Consider the following 22,942-nt stretch of genomic DNA (forward strand, 5'->3'; position numbering starts at 1 on the left):
ACACTGAGCCACAACCCACTGGCATGCAGGCAGACAGCTGCTGTGATGCCTCTGCTGGGTATAAGAGGAGAATGTGTGAGGATTGAAAATAGACAAATGACTTTCATGTATTTTCAGCTTTTCCTTGAGTGTCAGCTTTGAGGCTGAAGGTGTCCGATAGAGTTACTTTGGACAGAACAGTAAATGTAAATGTAGTACAGTAGGGTATAGGGCAGCACAATTGAATACAGTACAGTAACATGTAATACAATACCACACCACACAAAACAATGTGATACCATACAGTGCAGTCCAATGTAGTATAATACATTTAATACAGTGCAATACAGTACAGTACAATATAGTATAGTGCCATTTAATATAGTGCAGTACTGTACAATATAATACATTAAGGTACAATTTATAGTATAATACAATGCAGTATAGTACAGCACACTGTCACTGAGACTGCAGTACAGTACAGTATACTAGTACAGCACACTGTCACTGATACTGCAGTACAGTATAGTACAGCACTGTCAGTGAGACTGCAGTACACTATAGTACAGCACACTCACTGAGACTGCATGTATGTGTGTGTGTGTGTGTGTGTGTCTCTGATGTGAGCTCTGGCTGTGTACATACTGTGTGATGAAAGACCACCAACAGTCTTCCCCAACTGCTCCTCTGGCCCTGTCGGAGGCCCCGGACTCCAGACTTGAACACTGCCTGCTGGTGAGATACACTGTGCTCTGCTGTGGTACTGTATTATACTGTGATGTGCTGTGCTGTGCTGTCAGGGTCAACATGCCTGTCTGTTTGTCTGTCTGTCTGTCTGTGAGTGTGTGTTAACAGTGTGTATGTTACAGTGCATATGTGTGTTACAGTGTGAGTGTGTGTTTCAGTTTGAGTGTTAGAGTGTGTGTGTCTGTTGCAGTGTGTGTTTCCCTTACGGTGTGTGTGTGTTACAGTGTGTATGTGTGTTACATTCTGTGTGTGTTGCATTGAGTGTGTCCATTGCACTGTGTGTGTATGTGTTGCAGGTGCAGGGCTACGCGCAGAAGGTGGAGAGCCCATGTGGCTGGACAAGGTCAATGAGAAGCTGCAGGAAGGCCTGTACAGCACAGCCAGCGCCTTCATCAGAGACATTGAGCTCATCTTTGACAAATGCGCCCACTTCAACCAGGTACCCTGAGCACCCCTGTCTACAGCACAGTGTAGGAGCCAGACTGCAGCCAGCGCTGTGTGGACTATAGTATAGTATAGGAGATCAGACTGTAAACATTTTTTCATTGTTTGACTGTTTTTGCAGGACAATCAATATGGCCAGATTGGAGTTGGGCTGTCGAATCTGTTCCAGGGAGAATTCAATAAGGTCTTTAGTGTGGGACATTGAGCAGCCCTAATAGCTCAACAGAACCCTGCTGACCTGGAGGAGAAACTACACTGTGCACATGTATGGGGGAGAGTGGAGAGACACTGGGGGCAGTCAGCGCAGGCTGTTACTTGTCTAGTTACTTGAATAGGAAGGAGACTCTTTCACTCCATCATCCCTGGGGTGACTGAGAGAGGACAGGGTTTAACACTCACACTCTCACACACACTCAAATTCACAAGCAAGGCCTTCTGAGTGGCTCAGTCAGTAAAAGCGCAGACCAACCCCTATGAGCTAAGTTTTGCTGGTTTGATCCCAGCTTGTATAATTTGTTGATTGTGACTTTGAGTGCTCAGCGGTGACCCTCAGCTCGTAGTTAATGAGTGTCCCCTACTGGCTACCTGGGCACCTCTGTATAGACTGCAGTGCTTAAATTAAGGGGTGGGGTGGTATTGGAGGCAGTGTTCGAATAGGGGTAGAGCTTATTGGGGGTTGCCTAATCCGGGGGGCAGTGGGGTGGGGTTCATGGTGTTGCCCAAAAAAAACAACGTTTTATCTCCTTCGTAATGACATTATCCTTCAAGAAAAGACTATGGGCATAAATACGTTAATAAATCTCTTATAATCTTTCTTTAAAATAAAAACCATTACAATGATAACCATACATAAACAAAACAACCTATGTTTTCAATGAAACCATTAACCTGGAACGAAACTCAGCGGTGTTCACAAACCTTTTCTCAGATAGTTTCAACAGCACTCCTTCACGATCATTTGTATTTTCAATTAAATATTTAGCTAATTCCCATTGTCTAACCTCTGTTAGACCTACCTGAACAAACATGCAGAGACATCACAGCTGCGTTTCTTATGCAATATAGTGTATTTTTACATTTCCTGAATCTTTGACAGTAATTATATTTTTTTTAATTTGTTTTTAATGTTCCCAGATCTCACAATGATAAAATAAGAAAGATATGGATTAGGTGACAATAACAACAAAAAAAGTTGGTTAAAGATTTCTTTGCAGAGCGCAAACAGACGACATGCAAATAGGCTGACATTAAATTAAAGATTAGTGTCTAACTGTGTAAGCATTATTTTCTCTTCAATCATAATGAGGAGAAATTAATAACTTGAGTAATTTAATTCAGAATGATGAAGTTTGCTCCAGATAACTGCGTTTTTCAGAGTAATGTTAGCATAGCTACCTACAATTGTCTGATAGATAAGATTATTTTATGTTTACACTTGCGAGCAGCCTCTGCTGTGTCAGTCACTGCTGTAACTGATTCACAAAACTGGGAGTTTGCGCACGCGCGTGGGTCCATGACAGAGACGAATTGACATGCTCCCCATGTGCGCGTGTTTAGAATGTCACTGAAAAAGAAAAAATCGAATCTGGAACACTGATGAAAATTGGAAGAAGAACTGATTTCGATATAAAATAATATTTTTATTCAATTAAATATTGGGACCCCCAAGTTAAAAGTTTTCACTCTTATGGGGGGTCCCAGACCCCCCCAGCCCCCCCTCAATTAGAACACTGATTGGAGGATCACAGGTGTACTTCCTCTCTCTCCCCAAGTGTGGTGGCAGGGGGACATGGTGATGAGCTGAGATGCATTAGCTCGATTTGGAGACTCTATAACTTAAGGGGGAGAAAACTAAAAATTATTGGTGATTACATATTTAAAACAAAAAACACACATACTCACACTTGCAGCAGTCCAGTAAGTCAGTGACTTAGTGGCGCATTTCAGATAGAAATGTGTGCGTTTCAGTGGTGTAAACAAAAAGTAAATAAATACATATAACACCAAAGAAACAAACATAAAGTCCTATGCTATGACACACAAAGGTAGTTTTGCAGAAACAGAAACTATAGATTTAGCCACCATCCGGACTTTGTATTGTTGCCACTCATGATGAACAGCTCCGTCAAAAGCACAGGCCTACAAGTGTCAATCGACTGTAGCTACAATTAAAACCATAATCGACCATGTCTGAGTATTTCGCTGTTGAAGGCAGTAAAGTGAGGTGGAGGATCAGTTGGTGTTACTCTGTTCATTCTCATTATTAGGAACAAGCTACCGGTCTAACAGACAATAGTACGAATCAGTGTATTTTCTGTGGCGTTTGTACTGCACAGGGTACTGTAGGCTAACTGCATTTTTATTCTAAACAAAAAACAGCAGAATGTATTTTAAATGTCATATACAATTCCTGGTCTAAGATTCTTGTGAATACTACAATTAATACTACTGCTAAAGAAGAAGAAGAAGAAGAAGAAGAAGAAGAAGAAGAATGTAATGTGATAAAAAAATAAGTTTAGTTTTGTGCATTGATAAACTAATATATTCTTGCAGGAGTGGGCAATACAATAATTGTTCATATTTGTTGCTGTCGTGTGTATACAGAAACATCGAGATTGCACGCAGAGTTAAATGGGGTTTAAGTCAATGAATGAATTAGTAGTGTGCCACTGCTCAACACTGCTGTTTTGGCGGGCCGCCCCCCTCCCGGCAGCCCTCCTGAAGCACAAGCGCACGCCGTACGTCCTCTGCGCGGTAGCCGGAGCGTCTGCGTTCGTGCAGGCTCTGCGTATGACGTCACGGCTCCTCTGCCCAGAAATGCGCAGCAGGGTTGCGCAGATTTGCCAGACGACCAGCGAGCGCAGCCATTACGTTCGACACACTTCGATACTAAACAAGATTAAGAACAATTTTAACAGCGAGCCGCACCGACAAAAGCACAAGAAGAAACACGCACGATCGCCCGACACACAAGAAAGACACGCACGACATTAACAACAACAACAACACAAGAAATCATTGAAAAAGTTTTCAAAACAGAGAGTGGGGGTACAGTAATAATAAATACTAGTGAAACACAAGATACTCCGATATTTTTAAAATAGTTTTGCGCGCTTGTGTCTCAACCGCGCGGCGACAGACAATAACCGGAGCGCGGGGCAGCGAGGGGGCTCCGGCCGGGGACGGGAGCTCGTCTGCGCTGAGGGAGGACTCGTCCGAGCCCGCCGCCACCACCGGGACCGGGACCGGGACCAGCAGCGGGACTGGGACAGGCACGGAGACCGGCACCGGGCCGGGACTGAAGAGCCAGGTGGACCTGAGCAGCGCCTGCCGCATCCTTGTGTGTGAGTCCGCCCCCCTGCTGCCCTGAGCGCACTGACGCTGCCGAGCGGGTTGTTACGGGGAGGCTTGTAGCAGTAGTAGTAGCAGTAGATTGTGTAGTTGTAGGAGCAGGCGGAGGAGAACATATGGTATTGATAGTAGTAATCGTTATTATTCAGTATAGTCCCTGTGCAGTACAGCACAGTGCAGAGAAAGGTAAGATAAAGAGGAGAAGGGGGGGGGGAGACATTATTTAGGCATTTGCATTGTTTCAGTTTTAACTAAAGTCTCTACAGGAAGGGGGATACAAGTTAGGATAACTTACATGTAAAATAATTAATGTGGTGCTATAATATAACATTCCTCCTCATCGTCTACCGCTACACAACACTAATACTACTAATAATACTATAACATTGGCCAAAATGGTTTAATAGAGCTATGCAAAAAGTAATTTCTCAATATCAAGAGAAATAAAATGTTGTATAGCGCATACAAAAGGGATAGAGATTAAACAAAATACAAAGAATGTTGAACTGCAAAGAGATCTTAAGAAAGGGATCAGGAAAGCAAAGGGAAATAGAAAGAAACAGTTATTGGAGTTAAAACTAATACTACAACAGCAAGAGGTCAAAAAAGGAGGCAGTGAAACAGCTAAAGGGCAAAAATGGAAGTATCTTGGAAAATTAACAATATGTGGCAAATGTTCTAAATGAGTATTTCACAGAGGTTTTTACAAAAGATAAAACAGATGACATGCCACAGGTTGACAATCAGTCGAGTCAAATCCTAAGAGACATCAGGATAAATGAGGAGGAGGTATTAAAGGGACTAGCAGAATTAAAAACAAACAAATCACCTGGGCCGGATGGTATATTTCCAACACTACTTGTTGGGAAATTATTTTTAGGCCACTAACTCAAATATTCCAAAAGACACTTAGAACAGGGGATGTGCCGACTGACTGGAAGATGACAAATGTCATACCAATCCACAAGAAAGGGGACAAAACTGAGCTAGGAAATTACAGACCAATCAGTCTCACCTGCATCACCTGTAAAATGTTGGAAAAAATGATTAGACAGAAAATCGAGGAGCATCTTAATAAAAAACATATTCTTGGAGATAGTCAACATGAGTTTAGACGTGGCAGATCATGTCTTACTAATCTATTAGAGTTCTTTGAACATGCAGCTGCAGCTGTATATCATGTGAAAGCATATGATATGATATACTTAGATTTTCAGAAAGCTTTTGATAAGGTTCCACACCAAAGGCTGAGCCTAAAATTGGAAACTGTAGGCATTCAGGGTAATGTAAGTAGATGGATTATGCCCTGGTTGATGTATAGGAAACAGAGGGTGTCGATTAGAAGAGTTGAGGTTGTTAATGGAGTTCCACAGGGATCAGTATTGGGGCCTATGCTTTTATTACTGATCTATATTACTGATCTGGACTCTGGGATAGTTAGCAAACTTGTCAAATTTGTAGATGATACTAAAATAAGTGGCTCAGCAGATCTCGGCAGCACAGGTTATTAAAAGGGACTTAGACAATATTCAGTTGTGGGCTGACACCTGGCAGATGAAATTCAGTGTGGACAAGTGCAAGGTATTACATGCAGGTAACAAGAATGTCCACTATAATTACACTATGGGAGGAATAGAACTAGATGAAGTAACGCATGAGAAAGACCTAGGAGTCTATGTGAACTCCTCACTCTCCCCATCCAAACAATGTGGGGATGCAATAAAAAAGGCAAACAGGATGTTAGGGTATATTGTCAAAAGTGTAGAATTGAGAACAATGGCAGTAATGTTCAGACTGTACAATGCACTAGTTAGACCTCATCCTGGATACTGTGTACAGTTCTGCGCTCCACACTTCTAGAAAGATATCGCTGCAGTTTAGAGGAGAGAAACCTGACTTATTCCAGGTTTCCAGGTTCCAGGTTTGAAGGGAATGTCCTATTCGGAGAGACTGAGGGACCTGAACCTTTTCACCCTGGAACAGAGGAAACTACGTGGGGACTTGATTCAAGTCTTCAAAATCATGAAAGGCATCGACCACATCAAACCAGAGGAGCTTTTCCAGATCAGCAGGGACACACGGACCCGGGGACACAAATGGAAATTGGGCATTCAAGATGGAAAACAGGAGACACTTTTTCACACAGTCGTCACAATCTGGCACAAACTATCCAGCGATGTGGTTGAAGCTGAAAATTTGGGAACATTTTAAAATAGACTGGATAGTTTCCTTGGATCACTTAGTTATTAATGGTCACCACACGAGCACAATGGGTCAAATGGCCTCCTCTCATTTGTAAACTTTCTTATGTTCTTATGTTCTTTTCCTGCTCAGGTCCAGTGGAGACTGTGGCTGCCACTCTGCAGGGGGGGTCAGGGACAGGGGAGGGGGGCACCCCCAAACTACTGATGTTGCCCCAGCCAGCGCAAGACACAGGTACAACCTCAACACCTCCCCTTCCCCTCTCCCCTCTCCCCTCTCCCCCTCAAATTCAAATTAGCTTTTTTGGCATGACATGGGATGTGTTGCCAAAGCTAATGCATATACAAACAGGTAACAAATTAATGGAAACACCATCATGTAGTGTCTCAGTAAGGTGTTGGGCCACCATGAGCCACCAGAACAGCTTCGATGCTTTTGACATAGTCTCTGGAACTCTACTAGTGGGACGGAACACCATTCTTCCAAAAGATGGTGGTGGGGAGCACTGTCTAACACGTCAGTCCAAAATCTCCCATAGGTGTTCAATTGGGTTGAGCTCTGGTGACTGTGAAGACCATAGCATATGATTCACATAATTTTCATACTCATCAGACCATTCAGTGAGCCCTCTGTTTCTGTCATCCTGAAAGAGACCACTCCCATCTGGATAGAAATGTTTCACCATAGGATTAAGGTGATCACTCAGAATAACTTTATAATGATTTGCAGTGACCCTTCCCTCTAAGGGGACAAGTGGACCCAAACCATGACAGGAAAATGCCCCTGCAGCATAACAGAGCCTCCGGACCCATTCACTTTAGGGGTCAAGCAGTCAGGACTGTTCCGTTATCTTGGTGTCGCCACACATGCACTCACCCACTTGTCAAGACTATGGTGAAGAATTAATCATTTGACTGTATCACTTTTTGCACATCATTGTAGACAAGTGCCTATGACAAGGGTTCCCCAACGTTTCAACCCAAGTACCCCTTTGCCGCCCAGAATTTGTCTGAGTACCCCCACGGGAAAATAGCATGAGAGTTGGGTGGGGGGGGCGTTGGGGCTCATGGCAATATAGAGTGAGAGCAAGGAGGGGGCAGAGGCTGCAAAATAGCGGCTTACATCCACCATTACATTCTTTTGCACGCACCACAGTTTGGGAACTGCTGGCCTATGGTATTTGCAACACTGAACTCTCAAATGTGCATTTGTCTTTGTAATTTCCAACGCTATTTACTGAAGTCTTTCCCACAGTCACTGTTCCTGTTGAAACACTAGCCAGTTGAGCAGTCTTTGTGACTGAAGCTCCTGCCATTTGTACCCCAATAATGATCCCTCTTTTAAAGTCACATAGATCCTTTCTTCTTGCCATCTTGATCCAAAATCGAGCACAGCTGAGCCTGCTCAGCAATTTATATACATGCCACAGTGCATGCTAGGATGTTAATTGCTTGATTTTATCATGCAGTACACCTGTTTGGAGGCATCTGCATATGTTATGTTCCTCCACTCATTTAGTCGGGTTTTTCCTTTAATTTGTCAGCCGTCTGTATATTAATAACAAATGAAAACGAAACCGGTGTTGCCAATCATGACAACAGAAATAGCTATGAAACTGAACAGAAACAGTTGGGAACAAAAATGTGTTTTTCAATGGAGTGCTGCAGGCCGGTGTCACACACGGTCCCTCATGCTGTAGCAGGTGGACAATTATTGGGCTGCTATGGTGGCCATGTGCTCCTCCTCTTCCAGCAGGACGGGGAGTTTGCGGCTATTGGGCAGCTGACTGAATTCAGGGATTTGTGTTTTTAGTTGAGTGAAGGAGGTTTCCCTGGTGTTTTTGTCTTTAGGGCAGGACAGCAGAAAGTGCAGCTCTGTGTACACCTCTCCCAGATCACAGTGATCACACAGATGTTTTTTCTTCGGTGATCCAGGTTTTCATGTTCCGGACAGTTTCTATGGCCAGGGTGTGGTCACTGAGCCTGTACTTGGTTTTATGTTTTTGCCCCTGAGCAGATACTCTGCCAGGGTGAACTATTTCATTAGGGCAAAATAGCACTGTAGTCTATGGTTGGATTCAATTTAATTGTTCCATTGTAATTTGTAACTGGTTTCCAGATTGGTATTAATACTTTTCATTTTGTTTGCTGGGAGTTTCTTGCTGGTGGTTTTCTGAAGCTCACTGATGTTAATTTGGCTCAATTGGCTGAGCCCCATGACCATGATACTGAGGGTCTCTCTCCCGCAGGCTGTGCGCAGTGCTGTGTGGTGGTGTGTCTGCAGGCTGTGCACAGCTGCGCAGTGCTGTATGGTGGTGTGTCTGCAGGCTGTGTGCAGCTGCACAGGGCTGTGTGGGGGTATGCCTGCAGGTCAGCTTGTGCAGGTGGACCCAGTAGTTCAGTGCTCACTTCTGTATGGAGTGGAGTAAGGGGTACCGGCCCAACTCGGCCCTGCAGGCAGTGTTGGCTGCACTCCTGTGAACCAGATTTAATTGAGTTGTGGTTCATAAGGGACCCCAGACTTCACTGCCATACAGAAGGATTGGTTTCACAACACTCTCAAAAAATGTTGCCACATTTTTATTTGAGGTTTAATTTTGTGGCATGAAAAGCCCTGCGTGCTTTATCTCTCAATGCATTTGTAGCCAGGGTGAAATTCCCAGACGCACTGATTATCGGGCCAAGGTAGCTGTAGCTGGTGCAGTGCTCCAGGGTGAATTGTACCTGTGTCCTTTAGATCTGTCTTTCTTCTGGAAAACCATAACTCTGGTCTTGTCTGTGAAGTTGCCCCCCCCACTTACAGCACAAACAATAAATTCATTATCATTAGTTTGTGCTATGTTTGTGCCGTTGAAATAAACGTTTGTGCTGCTTTGGTTTTGAAGATATTAACATTTATTTTCGGCGAGTGATGTCACTCCGCCTCCCACAACAACAGAATCAAACCAAACATACCTCTTTTGTTTGTGCTATGTTTGTGCCAGTTTGTGCTGTTGAAACTAATGTTTGAACTATTATGGTTTTAACGTTATTCGCAGGGTTGGGGAGTAACGGAATACAAGTAGTGGCGTTACATAATCAAATTACAGAATTTTGATACTTTGATACAGATGAGTATTCTGATTACCGATACTTTTTAAAAAGTGTAAGAGATTACTGATTACTTCTAGATCATTTACATGAAAGTGTACAGGTGTAAGGAAATTGCGCGAATCTAAAGGGGCCCACATGTAGTATTTTTGCTACATTGTTTTTATGTCTGATTCGGCGCCATTGTACAACAGGCAGCAGAATGGAAGTAACACACAGTTCTGCCACGTTGTGCCAACATAAGTTAGGTTTCTACAACGTTGTGGCAAAATTGTTTGTTAACAGGGATTTAACTCATTGAAGTACAGGCAATTGTTCACTTTCCAAGAAAATGGAACAAAGTGCAAAATGTGTCCACCACGGGACAATGTACGGTGTTCAAATCTAAAAAACAAACATCTGGAGGCAAGATTTTATTTTATGAATGTGTGCAGCCTTAATAGAATTATACACAATAAATTCACCAGTGTTGAATTAACTCCAACCGTGTTAAAATTAACTCATAAAAAGTGTTTATATAATCCACACTCACCAGAGTAAAATTAACACTTCCAACAGAGTTGGCATTTTTACACTGCCTCAGAGTTAAAAGTTCTGCTCTCAGGGAGTTAAATAAGCAACTCTTATAAGTGTTTATTTTATTTTATTTAACACTACACTACTCTCACCAGTGTTAACTCTGTTACTCCATTAAATTGTTAAACCCCTGTTTACTCTGCTTTTATCAATCAAACGATAACTAGCATTACCACAAGATTTGCTTCTGTACACTCTGGATGATCAGAAATGTGTGCATGTGTATAATTGATACTGTGTATTAAAATCTAGCAGTCCTTTGTTTACTTACTTACTTTTCAGTAAATATATACCCAGACCCAATCAAACACGCAAACTGGTCAGGCATATACAGATAATGCTTTAAAGGATCACCACAAACTGATAAATAGCCAAACATTCTGGTTTGGGCTTGACTCAAAGACATGAGTTGTAGTTAGGGTAGAAAAATCTGACGGCACAAAAATAAATACATTGGTGGGTAAATATACATTTTACCCTCAAACAATACTTAATGTACAATAATTAACATTTATACAATTATTAAGAAAAAATAAAACCATAAAACAACAATTATTCAGGAAACTACCACAGTGCATTGTGGGTATGGTAGATTCTTTGGTTTTACACCAGTACAGTGTAAAATCAACACTCTTTAATTTGACACCCAGTATTAACAATGACTCTCAAGATGGTTTAACTCTCAAAGTGTCAACTGAATCTTTTTAGTGTTGAAACAACACTGATTTTAACACTATATTATTAACACTGGGATTTCAACACTACAGATTTGCTGTGTACTTGACATGCGAGTAGAAAATACGCATTTTAATAAAACTGATAATAAATATGATTTAATAATTACATATTTTTATTAAAGCATAATAAGCAAAACAGGAACACAGGTTTGATCTGCTTCGTACAAAGCCTTTTCATGATCTAGTGAGCCCGGATCCGATCCTGTTAGTACTAGGACTATAGCCTACTGTGCTTGTTATTCAGCACCGTGGAGTAGTGGTTAGGGCTCTTGACTCAAGAGTTGTGGGTTCAAATCCCAGGTGGGGCAGTGCTGTTGAGCAAGGTACTTCACTTAGATTGCTCCAGTAAAATGCCCAGCTGTATAAATGGGCACAAATGTAAGTCACCCTGGATAAGAGCGTCTGCTAAATGACACATAATGTAATGTAATGTTATTCATGTGCAATAGGAGTTTCAGCAAATGTAATTATAATTTAATTTCGTTATATCTTTAATATTAGAATAGCTGAAACATTAGTTTAATCAGCACAAACTGGCACAAACGTAGCACAAACGAAAGAGAGGCGTTTGGTTTGATTATGTTATTGTGGGAGGGCTGAGTGAATAACACCATGGCTAACTTATTGATACAGATGTTGAACAGTGTTGAGCTCAGACTGCAGCCCTGTCTCACCCGACGCCCCTGAATGAAGAACTCTGATCTCTGGTCTCCAATCTTCACTGCGCACTGATTCCCTGTGTACATCAAGAGTTCTAAGAAATAAGCCTGGATGCCAAATGGAATCGGTTGTTTTTTAAAATCTATAAAACAGGAAAAAATCTTTCCTTTATTTTTTGATGGACGTGTTTGTCTATTAGGGTGTGTAGGGTGTAAAAAAGACTCATACTCAAGACACTGTGTGCAGTAAGGAAGACCAGTATCCAGGTGTTAATGATACTGCAGAACACCTTCCCCAGATTACTGCTCACACAGATGCCCCGGTAGTTGTTGGGGTCCAGTTTGTCTCCACTGTTGTGAATCGGGGTGATCAGTCCTTGATTACAGACCTCAGAGAAACACCCGGCTCTCAGCACCAGGTTGTACAGCTTCAGCTGCGCCTCCTGCAGCTCAGGGCTGCTGTGTTTCAACATCTTATTGCTGATGCAATCGGGCCACTGGCTCTCCTTGACCTGAGGTCTTGGAGCTTTTCTCTTAGTTCAGATTATTAAAATCGTTTTTCCAAATATTTCCATTTTGGATTGCCGGATCTTTATTTGTTTTTGTTGTATATAGTTGGTTCCATACTTCTCAAAATAAATTTTGCTCTATGGACTCCTCTGTTTCGGTCAATTGTTTGCACACATGTTCTTGCCTCTTCTGATGGAGCAGGCGTTTGTACTGTTTTAGAGCCGTGCAGTAGCCCAGTCTCAGCTCTGTGTTGTGAGGCTCTGTGTTTCTGGTTTGACAGTTGACACTCTGTGTCAAACCATTTCTCAATTGATATATTTTTGAATCAATGACCAAATTGATTACATTGTTGTCTGATTTTATATGTTTTGATTATAAAGCTGTTTAGCATACTTTCTATTTCTGTGCTGCCAATTGTGTTTTTATACACCTTAGCACTGCTCCTGTGTCCATTTATAGGCTGGTTTTAGGTGATACAATTGAGGGGGGAGGCGGATTAGAATTGTTTTGTTTTAAATTAGTTTTTAGGTACAGAACTGTCTGGCAGTGGTCTGAATGTGTCTCTGTGCTTAGAGTCCCCTCTGATCCTGCCATTAACGATTTACAGACCCAGGGTTTTACAGAGCTGCAGCACCTGCTGCCTGCTCCTGTTCACCACACCATCGAAGCTGTTGCTCTGAGTTGAGATGGGTGTTTGGTACACAGGGCTCTGTCCAATCACATGACTGCTGCCCGCTGTGCTGATGTAGTCAACGCCTCGTGTCAGTCCATGCGTTTCCATACAGCAGCACAGAGCCCAGGGATTGGAAGTGGCTAAAGCTCTTAAAAGCCCTTATCGTTGTAAGTGGAGTCTGAGGTGGGGGCATATAAATTCCACATAGATCTAAATCTTTATTATTTTGTAGGGCATCTTTTCTGATTATAATCCACAAGTGTACAGAGTCTCCTCTCTGTATTGGGGACAGGGCTGTTCAGAGCTCCTCCCTGTACCACACTATAATTCACCCCCCAAGTCCCTTTGTGGTTTTTGTAGGATGGTACAACCAGCTCCCTGTATCCACATGGACAGTGTGTAGATGCATCTGCATAACATCAAGTCTCAACAAGAATTATAACCTCTGAATTATTTACAGTATTGATAAATTCAGAGTCTGGTTTTTACTTCAAAAGTTGAAGAGCACAAACCCTGGATATTCTAACTTCTAATTATGAATGTCATTTAATCATTTGTTCATCATTGTTAATATACTTATCTTTTCACATTAGAAAAAAATCTAATTTGTGGTGTACAACTGTTATTATACTAACACTAATAATTATATATAGATTTACATATAAACAATTTATAGAATATTATTTTTGCAACAGGGCTGGTGGTTGGAGATGTGGCCGAGGGCTGGGGGTTTGTGGCGTTTCGGCCCAGGGCTGTGTCCTTGAGGACCTTTGCAAAGATCCTCACACCCTTCTTGCTGAGGTGGACGTGGACGTGGTTGTGCAGGTGGTGTGGCCGGATGTCACGGTGGTGTGCCGAGTGGACGTCAGGGAGGAGGGCACATCTTTGGGACACTTCTGCGTTGATTGCCTGAATGACATGCAGGGGAACATCGGAGATTGTGATTTTGGCAGTCGGAAATTCCTCTATATGCACTCGGGTCGTTAGTGCTGATGTGGATGAGGATTTGTTTGGCTTGGCATAGCCTCCTCCCTGAGAACAGCTCCAGGGCTTTCTGTGCTCTTGGGCACCAGAGCTTTTTAACTTTTCTCCCAGGGAAGAGGCGTCTCTCGTCCAGGAACTTCTCATTGGAGTCGCTCAGAATTATCACCTCTCCGTTGATCTGCCTCTCCGGGTTTGCATCAGGAGTGGGTGGGGCAGGGGAAGGTTGTGTGTCAGAAGTGTCTGTGGGGGGGTAGGGTGTGCATCAGGGGTCGGGGGTGTTGTGGGATCTGTGCAGTGTAGTTTCTGGGCTCCAGTGCTGTGAAATTCCTCTCTCAGCTCCTCCAGCTGGTCCTGCAGGCTCCTCAGCTGGCTGTGCTGTGGTGTCCTGGTCAGCTCCTCCCTCACTCTGCACAGCTCCATCCTCAGGGTCTGTATCAGCTCTTCCAGGTCTCTGACTGCTGCTCTCAGCCCCTGGATCTTTGGATTGTGCTGCATCTTTAGTCTGTGCATCTTATCCCGGAGTTCATCGAACAGGGAGATCTGGGCCGGGGTGTGCAGGGTCTGCTCCCTAAACACTCCTTCAGTGTTTTAATGTTGCTGGAGAGTTTTGGGGAGACAGGGGGGTAGCCTTTGGGTGCTGAGGTGCTGTCTGGCTCTGTGTGTCAGGGGGCAGACTGCAGGATGGAGGGCTCTGGCTACCGTTTCTCTGCCTCAGTCTTCTGTTTTAAAGTGTGGAAGCCGAGAGCAAATTGGTCCAAACTGCTCTCACTGCCCTGCAATATGATCACCCCATTGTGGTAAATGTTAAAAGTGAACATCGTACTGTCTGTCTTTCTCTTCCAGCACTGAGATTTATTATTGCACAGTGTTTTGTGCCAGGCGGTGGGGTGCTGGGTATAGAACAGCAGGTTGTTCTTGACCCTGTTTTCTCCTTTACTGCTGTAGTCTGTGATGAGGGTCTCCGGCGATGCTTTCATTACAGCTTGTTTGTAATTTTTCTTGGCCTGCACAGAGCAAGGGCAGCGGTTCTCAAACTTGGTGTCGCATCTGACATGCAAGTGTGGTTGCAAGAAAATTTACACTACCCCAGACCGCACTTCATTTGCGCATCCGCCTTCCCGGACTGCACTTTGCCAGCGCTATCACCCCAACCCACATCCCATTATTTAATTAAAATTGTCCTATAATTTGTTTATTTCTCTGTCTGTATTGGTGGAAAGTCTTACCTCCACTCCACTGTCTACTCCGCTTCTCTTTTCTGACTTTTTCTGCTTTCTCCTCTTCTTGTCTTGTACTTAAAATATTATTTTTTCTGCTGAATTTCTCTTCTTTGTCTTCTGTGTATGTTTATAGTGCTATATAGTCATTTGTAGATCGCAAATCAAACTTTTCCATGCAAAAAACAAAAATTTTAGGAGCTCATATTCCTGTGTCTCTGTCTCTCCCTTCTCCCCTCACTCTGTCTCCCCCTATTGTACAGTAGTAAAATACAATATAGCACAGCACATTACAATAGTATAATACAGTTCAGTAGTACAGACAGTAAACACAGTAGTTTGTGAATTATCAATCTCACTCACTCTCCCTGCCTCCTGCCCCCCCAGGCCCAGGCCAGGAATTCTCCCCCCAGGCAATCGTGCAGCTGATCCAGGCGGTGGGCCGGCGCTGGGAGCAGTACAGCACTCGGGAGCGGGGGCGGCTGTTCCAGGGCGTCCAAGAGGAGCTGGCCCAAAACGGCCAGGCCTTCCCCCTCGAGCGCATCCGCCGCAAGTGGAACAACCTGCTGGTCACCTACAAGAGGGTGCATGAGCGCGCACGCTACACCGGCCAGCACAAGACCACCTGGGAGTACTACGAGGTCAGAGGGATGGGGGAGCACAGGGCAGTACACTACAGTCCAGTACAGTGTAGTAATGTAGTGTAGTACAGTTCAATACAGTGTAGTGCAGTGCACTGGTCCTGGAGAGGCCCTATCCAGCAGGTTTTGGAAGTCACCTTTATATCACCACTTTATAAACACCTGGAAAATCTTCAGCCCAATTCACTTGGTTGACTGGCTTCACTGATTAATATCTTGCATGTGTTCCTGGTCTTTAGATATTGGTGGTTTTGGGTGAGCTATAAGATTAAGTGGATTGGGGCTGTCCTGGACAAGGGCTGAAGACCACTGATCTATAGCTATATTTTGTATGCCACCTCCAACTGCATAACAACATGCAGCACAAAACTAAGCAGTCATAAGCGGAGTGCTACCCCCCAGAAGCAGGAGAAGAGGCATAAGATAAGCATAACTAGCGATTTGGCATAAATATTTTTTCCCATAAAATGCACATTTGTATGGATAATAGATACTAAGAATGTGAATAAATGTCAGAATTAAGCACCTAAATGTTTGCAGAAAGTTTTGCTATGGTGGGGCTGCACCCTTAGTGGACAATCCACCCCTGACACCATCTCTCCCTTCTCCCTTTTTCTCCCCCCCCCAACAGATGATGGACGCTTTGCTGAGCAGCTCCTCGAAATCCACGGCAACCACCACCTCCATGGCAACCACCAGCAACATAGCCCTCTCCCTGGCTGCCTCCCTCCTGTCCCTGCCCTCCCTCCTCCCCACCCTCCCCTCCTCCCCTCTCTCTCCGCCTCCCCCACCACCTTCCTCCTCCACCAACCCAGACCCCCCAAACCCAGCCCCCCAGCCTTCGGCCTTGACCTCACCCCCCCGTCAAGAGGGCCCCAGCTCCCTCCCCCGTCCCCGCCGCCTGGCCCCCCGCAAGCTGAAGCAGCCGGCAGTCGACACGGCGGAGCAGCACACCGGGCTGCTGCAGGCCTTTCTGGTGGCCCAGGAGGAGCAAGGGAAGGTGGAGGAGGAGTGGCGGCGGCGGGAGGAGGAGCGGGAGCGACGGAGGGAGCGGCGGGAGCGGCGAGCGCTGGGCACACTGGGCCGGCTGGTCACCACGCTGGAGCTGCTCTCCTCCAAGCAGGACACCGCCATTGCCCTGCTGCAGCGGCTGGCCGACCGGCACTGAGGTGGGAGGGAAGCAAAGGTTCACTGTATTTTCTGTTTGTGGCATTTATTTTGAAATACTGCACCATTTTGAACACATTCTAGATTGTAATGTGAGCAGTACAACGGTTGTTGTTTTTGTAACTTTGTAACACAGAAATTCCAGTGCATTGCATTTGCAGTGTTCTCATTACAATTGAATGGGTTCAAATTGATGTATTCAGTGTTTAATAAGTTTTTTTTTTTAAGATAACTCATGTATACTTACAGCCAATGGATTGAGACAAAGTGTTGTGACACCATGTTAAAAAAGTTTAACTGTCAGGCAGAGGTTCCCAAACTCTTTGGCTGGCGCCCCCCTACACATTTGGGTCACAGCTCGCCCCCTCCCCCTCATTTCACACATTCGTATTTTTATTAGTATTTATATTTTTGAAAGCCCTAATCCTTAATCTGTTTACGCATTAACCTATTTTTACTCCATCTAGTAGTACTGGTCACTCTTTAAATTAATGAGACGGATGAGCCTGAATCACCGTAGTTACAGAAGTAACATCCTCCTTCTATTTCATATGATTTTACCAGTTATTTAATACATAGCGTCTTTGTTATTACAATGATTTAATTTAATAAACTTCTGCAGTTGCCGACTTTAAAAAACTGACAAAACAGAAACGCATCTACACACATGACACACCAGATTACCGTCTACACAATCAAGGGAAGTGTAACGTTTTCTTTTCTTCCCCTAACTCCAGATGTTTGGCTGAGGACTTCATGGATATCTTTTCACTGTCTGCCTCAGTTATTGAACTGTGCAAACTTGTTTGTTTGTTACTGCCGTTTTATATTTTGTTAATGTGTTTACAAAATATTGCAGCAGAGATTGCTGGCGAGCTCATTTCCCACTCGTTGACATTTTGGAACTGCAAGTTATTCTTATGTATTAATTTTACTCTATTTAACACCTTCCATAAACTGCTGTGTATTTTGGTCTGAAACTACCAATTAGCGCCCCACAGACAGTGCCAATCCACTTGATATTGAATAATCCAGTAACCAAGAACTGATTTATACTTTTGTGAGTAACGACAGTAGTTTGTTTTCAGTGTGTGTAAGTGTGAAAAAAGTTGTTTCACAGAGGTGGGTCGATGCAAAAGAAATCAGTTTATCCAATGAGATTTCAGCAGTGCAGAAATGAACAGTTGTCAGATGCCCTCCTGGATTTTGTGTGTCTCGTCTTGACTTTTTACCCATTCAAATCTTTACCCGCTTCCCCGAAAAGAGGGTCTTGGGGACCTCTGTCATAAGGTATCAAAAGATGAATGGTAAATTCAAGTGAGTTCTGCGCTGTAATGCACCTTCCCTTGAACTCCGGGGGCTGGAGAGACATTTCAGCTTGATCACGCACCCACAGCGACTGCCACTTGCTCTTGGCCAAGTTCAAAGGTCATGCGGAGGTGCAGGGGTCAGTTTTCTGAAGGGGGGACGGGCAACACTCCAGCAGGCAACAGCACTGGGAAAGAAGCCTGGGTTGCCATGGGACCCCCCTGTGCTGCCTCTGCCCCATGACCTTTGAAGGCCTGTGTGCATGTGGACTACAGCCAGCCTCTACAATGTCACCTCCCTGTGCTCAGGGGCATGGAGATTACTGCGCATTCTCACACACATTGATACACTCATGCACACATACACACACAATCAGACACACGCATACACACACACATTGTAACACTGTTTGTGTGTCTGTGTGTGTGTACTGAATTCCATTGCTGTACAGAACTCAGTTGACAGCAGACATCCTGTTAAGGATCTCCACTCACTTTCCAACCTCCCTGTGTGACTGCTGTGTGTCTTTGTTCTTGTGAGGCAGGGGAAATACAATAACATGAAATAAAATAAAATCAAACAAATCTTAATTTGTTTTTTTTCTGTGTGCAGTGAATAATTTGGGAGTGTCTGTCATGAAGTGTTCAATATTTCGATGTTTGTGTTGATTTTTAGTTTATTTTGTTGTTTGTTTTTTTCACTTGGTTCTGGTCACTCACTGGGTCATTATCAGGATGCAGAGGCAGCCGGGCTGAGGAGGTGCCCTGGACTCTGCGCAGTGAGTCTGAGGTCACATAGCCGCAGGTTCTTTTTAGGAATATCTTCTGTTCCCCATGACTCCAGGGGGTCCACATGTGTTCTGGGTGCCCTACCTAAACAACACACACCTCTGTATTCAGGCTGTGTCTCTGATTGCCCTGGGCTCTGTCCTTTAATTGTTTTCCTTCATATCCTGTGCTCACTCAGCTGGGCCCTGGATCCAGATACACCTGCCTGTTGATAAACCGCTCTGCCATCAGTGCCTTTATTATCTGTAGTGCATTGGTGGTGCTCATCATGCTGGTACACAATGAAATCATATCACAATCACACTACAGGTTATCTCTACAGTATTGTGCAGTCTGATAGTACAGTACTTTACACTGGAGTATTTTTCATCACACTGACTAGTCTCTTACACTGCATTACAGTCAGGATATTAAAGTACATTACAGCACAGTGTAACAATGCAGTACAATGCATTACAGTCAAGTGCAGTCCATTCCTTTACAGTACAGTACTAAGACTAGCCCAAGTGTCGTACATTCCCCTGACATGGAGTTGTAGGCAAACTCCCCACTCCCACTCTGACCCCCAACTGCTAAACACTTGATGTGATAGAAAGTCAATCGGTATCGATTTTGTAGAGCAGTTGTAGGGTATGAATACTCAGCGAGGCTCAGATTGTCAGCTGTGTAGGCATTATGGATCTTGTACTTCCTATAGGGATTGTTAGCCGTTGACACATTGAATGTGACGGAGGTGACGTGAACCTGCACGACATCTTGCCACACTGTTTGAAGAGTCTTTGTTTCCGAATGCCTTTCCAAATTGAGCTGTTGGAGAGCTGGAGTCAGAATGATAGTCTTCTCTGACCCATCATCCAGGATGGCATAGGTTTTGAAGGTTAGGCCTGCGTTACCTTCAGTAACACTTCGTGGGGGTTGTTTGGTTGGTCGAGGTAGATGGTGTCAGACTCAACCACAGTCATCAGGACCATTCTGCTCTTTCTGGACAGCCTCATGCAGAATGGTGAGGTGAAGCTCCTTGCATGTGCTGCATGGCTTCTTCAGAGTACAGGCCTTAGGTGAATGCAAATGTCCACATTACCAGCAACGCTCCTTCTCTTTGATCCACTTATTTATCTGGTGGACAGTTTCTTGAATTCTGCACAGACACTGAGGTATTGCTCATTGGTGTTACAAAATAGTCAGTGTGGCTTTGGCTTATCTTTAGTCTTGGTGTGCAGTGACTGACTGGGTGGAGCTGTTTCACCATTGTACTAGATAAAGGGTGGTTGCGCCTTCTTGGAGGCATAGTGCTGCTCCCTTTTATCCAGCTTGGGGCTCTCAGCTTTGTAGAGGACTGGTGCATGGTCAGAAATACGTTTGGCATGTGATCAGGTCTGCAGCCAGATGGACAGGTCATGGAGAGTGTAGGTTTGGTCTGCATCTCCCCTCAGTATGCCACGGTTGATGAAGAACTCCACAAATCCATCACGGTAGTTGGTCAACGTGTGAGCCACACTTCAGCTCATAGTAGTTTTCTCCCTCCAGTGCCTGCAGCATGCCAACAAGGTAGACAGTGCAAGACTCAGGTTGATTCTCAGCTCTAAATTCAATGCATGCAAGGGAAGAGCACCCTATTACTCATGAAGTAATTAAGCTTAAACTAATTAAGTAATTAAACTTAAAGAAATGGCAGAAATACAGAGACATTTATAAATGTAGGGTGTATTGAATGAGAGGGCACACAGTGTACCTGGTGGGACCTGGGAGAGTCTAATCTATCACAACCAATCATATGATAATGGTGTAAGGGAGAAGTACTGGCTTGGTTGACCATTATCTGAAGCAGACATCACATTCCTATCATAGCAGGAGATCACATACATTTAGTTTCAGGGGTCTTTTGTTATTGATGCAAGCAAACATGAGCTACACCCAACTATTGTATTTATGCAAATCTGTTCCCCAACCTGTCTGCAAGTGAGGGCTACTCCCAGCCATTATGATTAATGCAGAGTCCAGTCTGTCTCTTATGAAAGTATTTTTCCCTCTTCAACCACACCTATTATTTATTTATTTATTGATGTATTTATTTGTTTATTAGAAGATGCCCCTATCCAGGACAACTTACAAAATATATGAAAAATACAAAGTGCAATAATACAGTACAGTCCAGCGCATCATGCAATTTACTAATTCCAATTTACACAAGTGTATAGGAAATATACAGTAAAAAATACAAGTCCTACATAGCCTGTTATTGACATGACCTGTCATATAGAATTCAAGAGATGGGCGATTGTATCGTTTTGTTAATGAATCTTTAAACAGACTTATGTCCCTTTAAGTGATATCTGTAGATTGACTACTATTTTAAAAAGTATTATACACCAATCAGCCATAACATTATGACCACCTGCTTACTATTGTGTAGGGGAATAGCCAAGGCGGCCTTTTGCCGCCAAAACAGCCCTGACCCGTTAAGGCATGGACTCCACTAGACCTCTGAAGGTGTGCTGTGGTATCTGGCACCAAGATGTTAGCAGCAGATCCTTCAAGTCCTGTAAGTTGCAAGGTGGGGCCTCCATGGATCGGACTTGTTTGTCCAGCACACCTCACAGATGCTCGATTGGATTGAGATCTGGGGAATTTGGAGGCCAAGTCAACACCTTGAACTTGTGATTCATCAGACCAGGCCACCTTCTTCCATTGCTCTGTCGTCCAGTTCTGATGCTCATGTGCCCATTGTAGGCGCTTTCGGCAGTGGACATGGTTCAGCATGGGCACCCTGACTGGTCTGCGGCTATGCAGTCCCATACGCAACAAACTGCGATGCACTGTGTGTTCTGACACCTATCAGAACCAGCATTAACATTTTCAGCAATTTGAGCTACAGTAGCTCGTCTGTTGGATCGGACCACACGGGCCAGCCTTCACTCCCCACATGCATCAATGAGTCTTGGCCACCCATGACCTTGTCACCGGTTCACGGCTTTTCCTTCCTTGGACCACTTTTGATAGGTACTGACCACTGCAGACCAGGAACACCCCACAAGAGCTGCAGTTTTGGAGATGCTCTGACCCAGTCGTCTAGCCGTCACAATTTGGCCCTTGTCAAAGTCGCTCAGATCCTTACGCTTGCCCATTTTTCCTGCTTCTAACACATCAACATTGAGGACAAAATATTCGCTTGCTGCCTAATATATCCCACCCACTGACAGGTGCCATGATAACGAGATTATCAGTGTTATTCACTTCACCTGTGAGTGGTCATAATGTTATGGCTGATTGGTGTATATTAAAGGGGTGAATCTGTATGCTTTCTCATCGATTTCAGTGCACCGCTGATTTTAAAATGTTCTAAATACGTTTCCAAATATATGGTGAGGTTAATGTCAAGCATATACAGTGGGGGAAAAAAGTATTTGATCCCCTGCTGATTTTGTACGTTTGCCCACTAACAAAGAAATGATCAGTCTATAATTCTAATGGTAGGTGTATTTTAGCAGTGAGAGACAGAATAACAACAAAAAAATCCAGAAAAATGCATTTCAAAAAAGTTATAAATTGATTTGCATGTTAATGAGGGAAATAAGTATTTGACCCCTTCGACTTAGTACTTGGTGGCAAAACCCTTGTTGGCAATCATAGAGGTCAGACGTTTCTTGTAGTTGGCCACCAGGTTTGCACACATCTCAGGAGGGATTTTGTCCCACTCCTCTTTGGAGATCCTCTCCAAGTCATTAAGGTTTCGAGGCTGACATTTGGCAACTCCAGTACTTCCCACTTTCACAAAATAACGGATCTGGTAAAAATCTTAATTAAATGTTTTAGTGGGTCCTGGTGCCCTACTCTTTTACCACCAGGTGGCATAGTCGGCTACAGTGAGTG

The 22,942-nt window shown here is 43.9% G+C and overlaps 1 protein-coding gene across 2 annotated transcripts; it reads left to right on the plus strand.

Annotated features, from left to right (window-relative positions):
• Positions 1 to 3,628: 3,628 nt before the first annotated feature.
• LOC136751524 (uncharacterized) lies at positions 3,629 to 18,868 on the plus strand. Of its 2 annotated transcripts, XM_066707202.1 has the most exons (5): positions 3,629 to 4,514; positions 6,856 to 6,957; positions 15,556 to 15,809; positions 16,441 to 16,978; positions 17,714 to 18,868. In XM_066707202.1, exons 2-4 carry the CDS (start codon positions 6,930 to 6,932, stop codon positions 16,975 to 16,977), a joined length of 819 nt encoding a protein of 272 aa, XP_066563299.1. In that variant the 5' UTR covers positions 3,629 to 4,514; positions 6,856 to 6,929; the 3' UTR covers position 16,978; positions 17,714 to 18,868. The 2 variants fall into 2 exon arrangements, with proteins under 2 accessions (XP_066563299.1, XP_066563298.1); XM_066707201.1 differs by having other exon boundaries at positions 3,636 to 4,514; positions 16,441 to 18,868.
• The last annotated feature ends 4,074 nt before the right edge of the window (positions 18,869 to 22,942 follow it).

The sequence above is a fragment of the Amia ocellicauda genome, chromosome 6 (genome assembly GCF_036373705.1).
Source record: "Amia ocellicauda isolate fAmiCal2 chromosome 6, fAmiCal2.hap1, whole genome shotgun sequence".
Taxonomy (NCBI): domain Eukaryota; kingdom Metazoa; phylum Chordata; class Actinopteri; order Amiiformes; family Amiidae; genus Amia; species Amia ocellicauda.

Bases quoted from the DNA above. Each gene is read 5' to 3' on its own strand.
- LOC136751524 (XM_066707202.1), top strand. From the start codon at position 6,930: ATGTTGCCCCAGCCAGCGCAAGACACAG. The intron at 6,958-15,555 runs GTACAACCTCAA...CTGCCCCCCCAG, and splicing joins CCAGCCAGCGCAAGACACAG to GCCCAGGCCAGGAATTCTCC. The intron at 15,810-16,440 runs GTCAGAGGGATG...CCCCCCCAACAG, and splicing joins CCACCTGGGAGTACTACGAG to ATGATGGACGCTTTGCTGAG.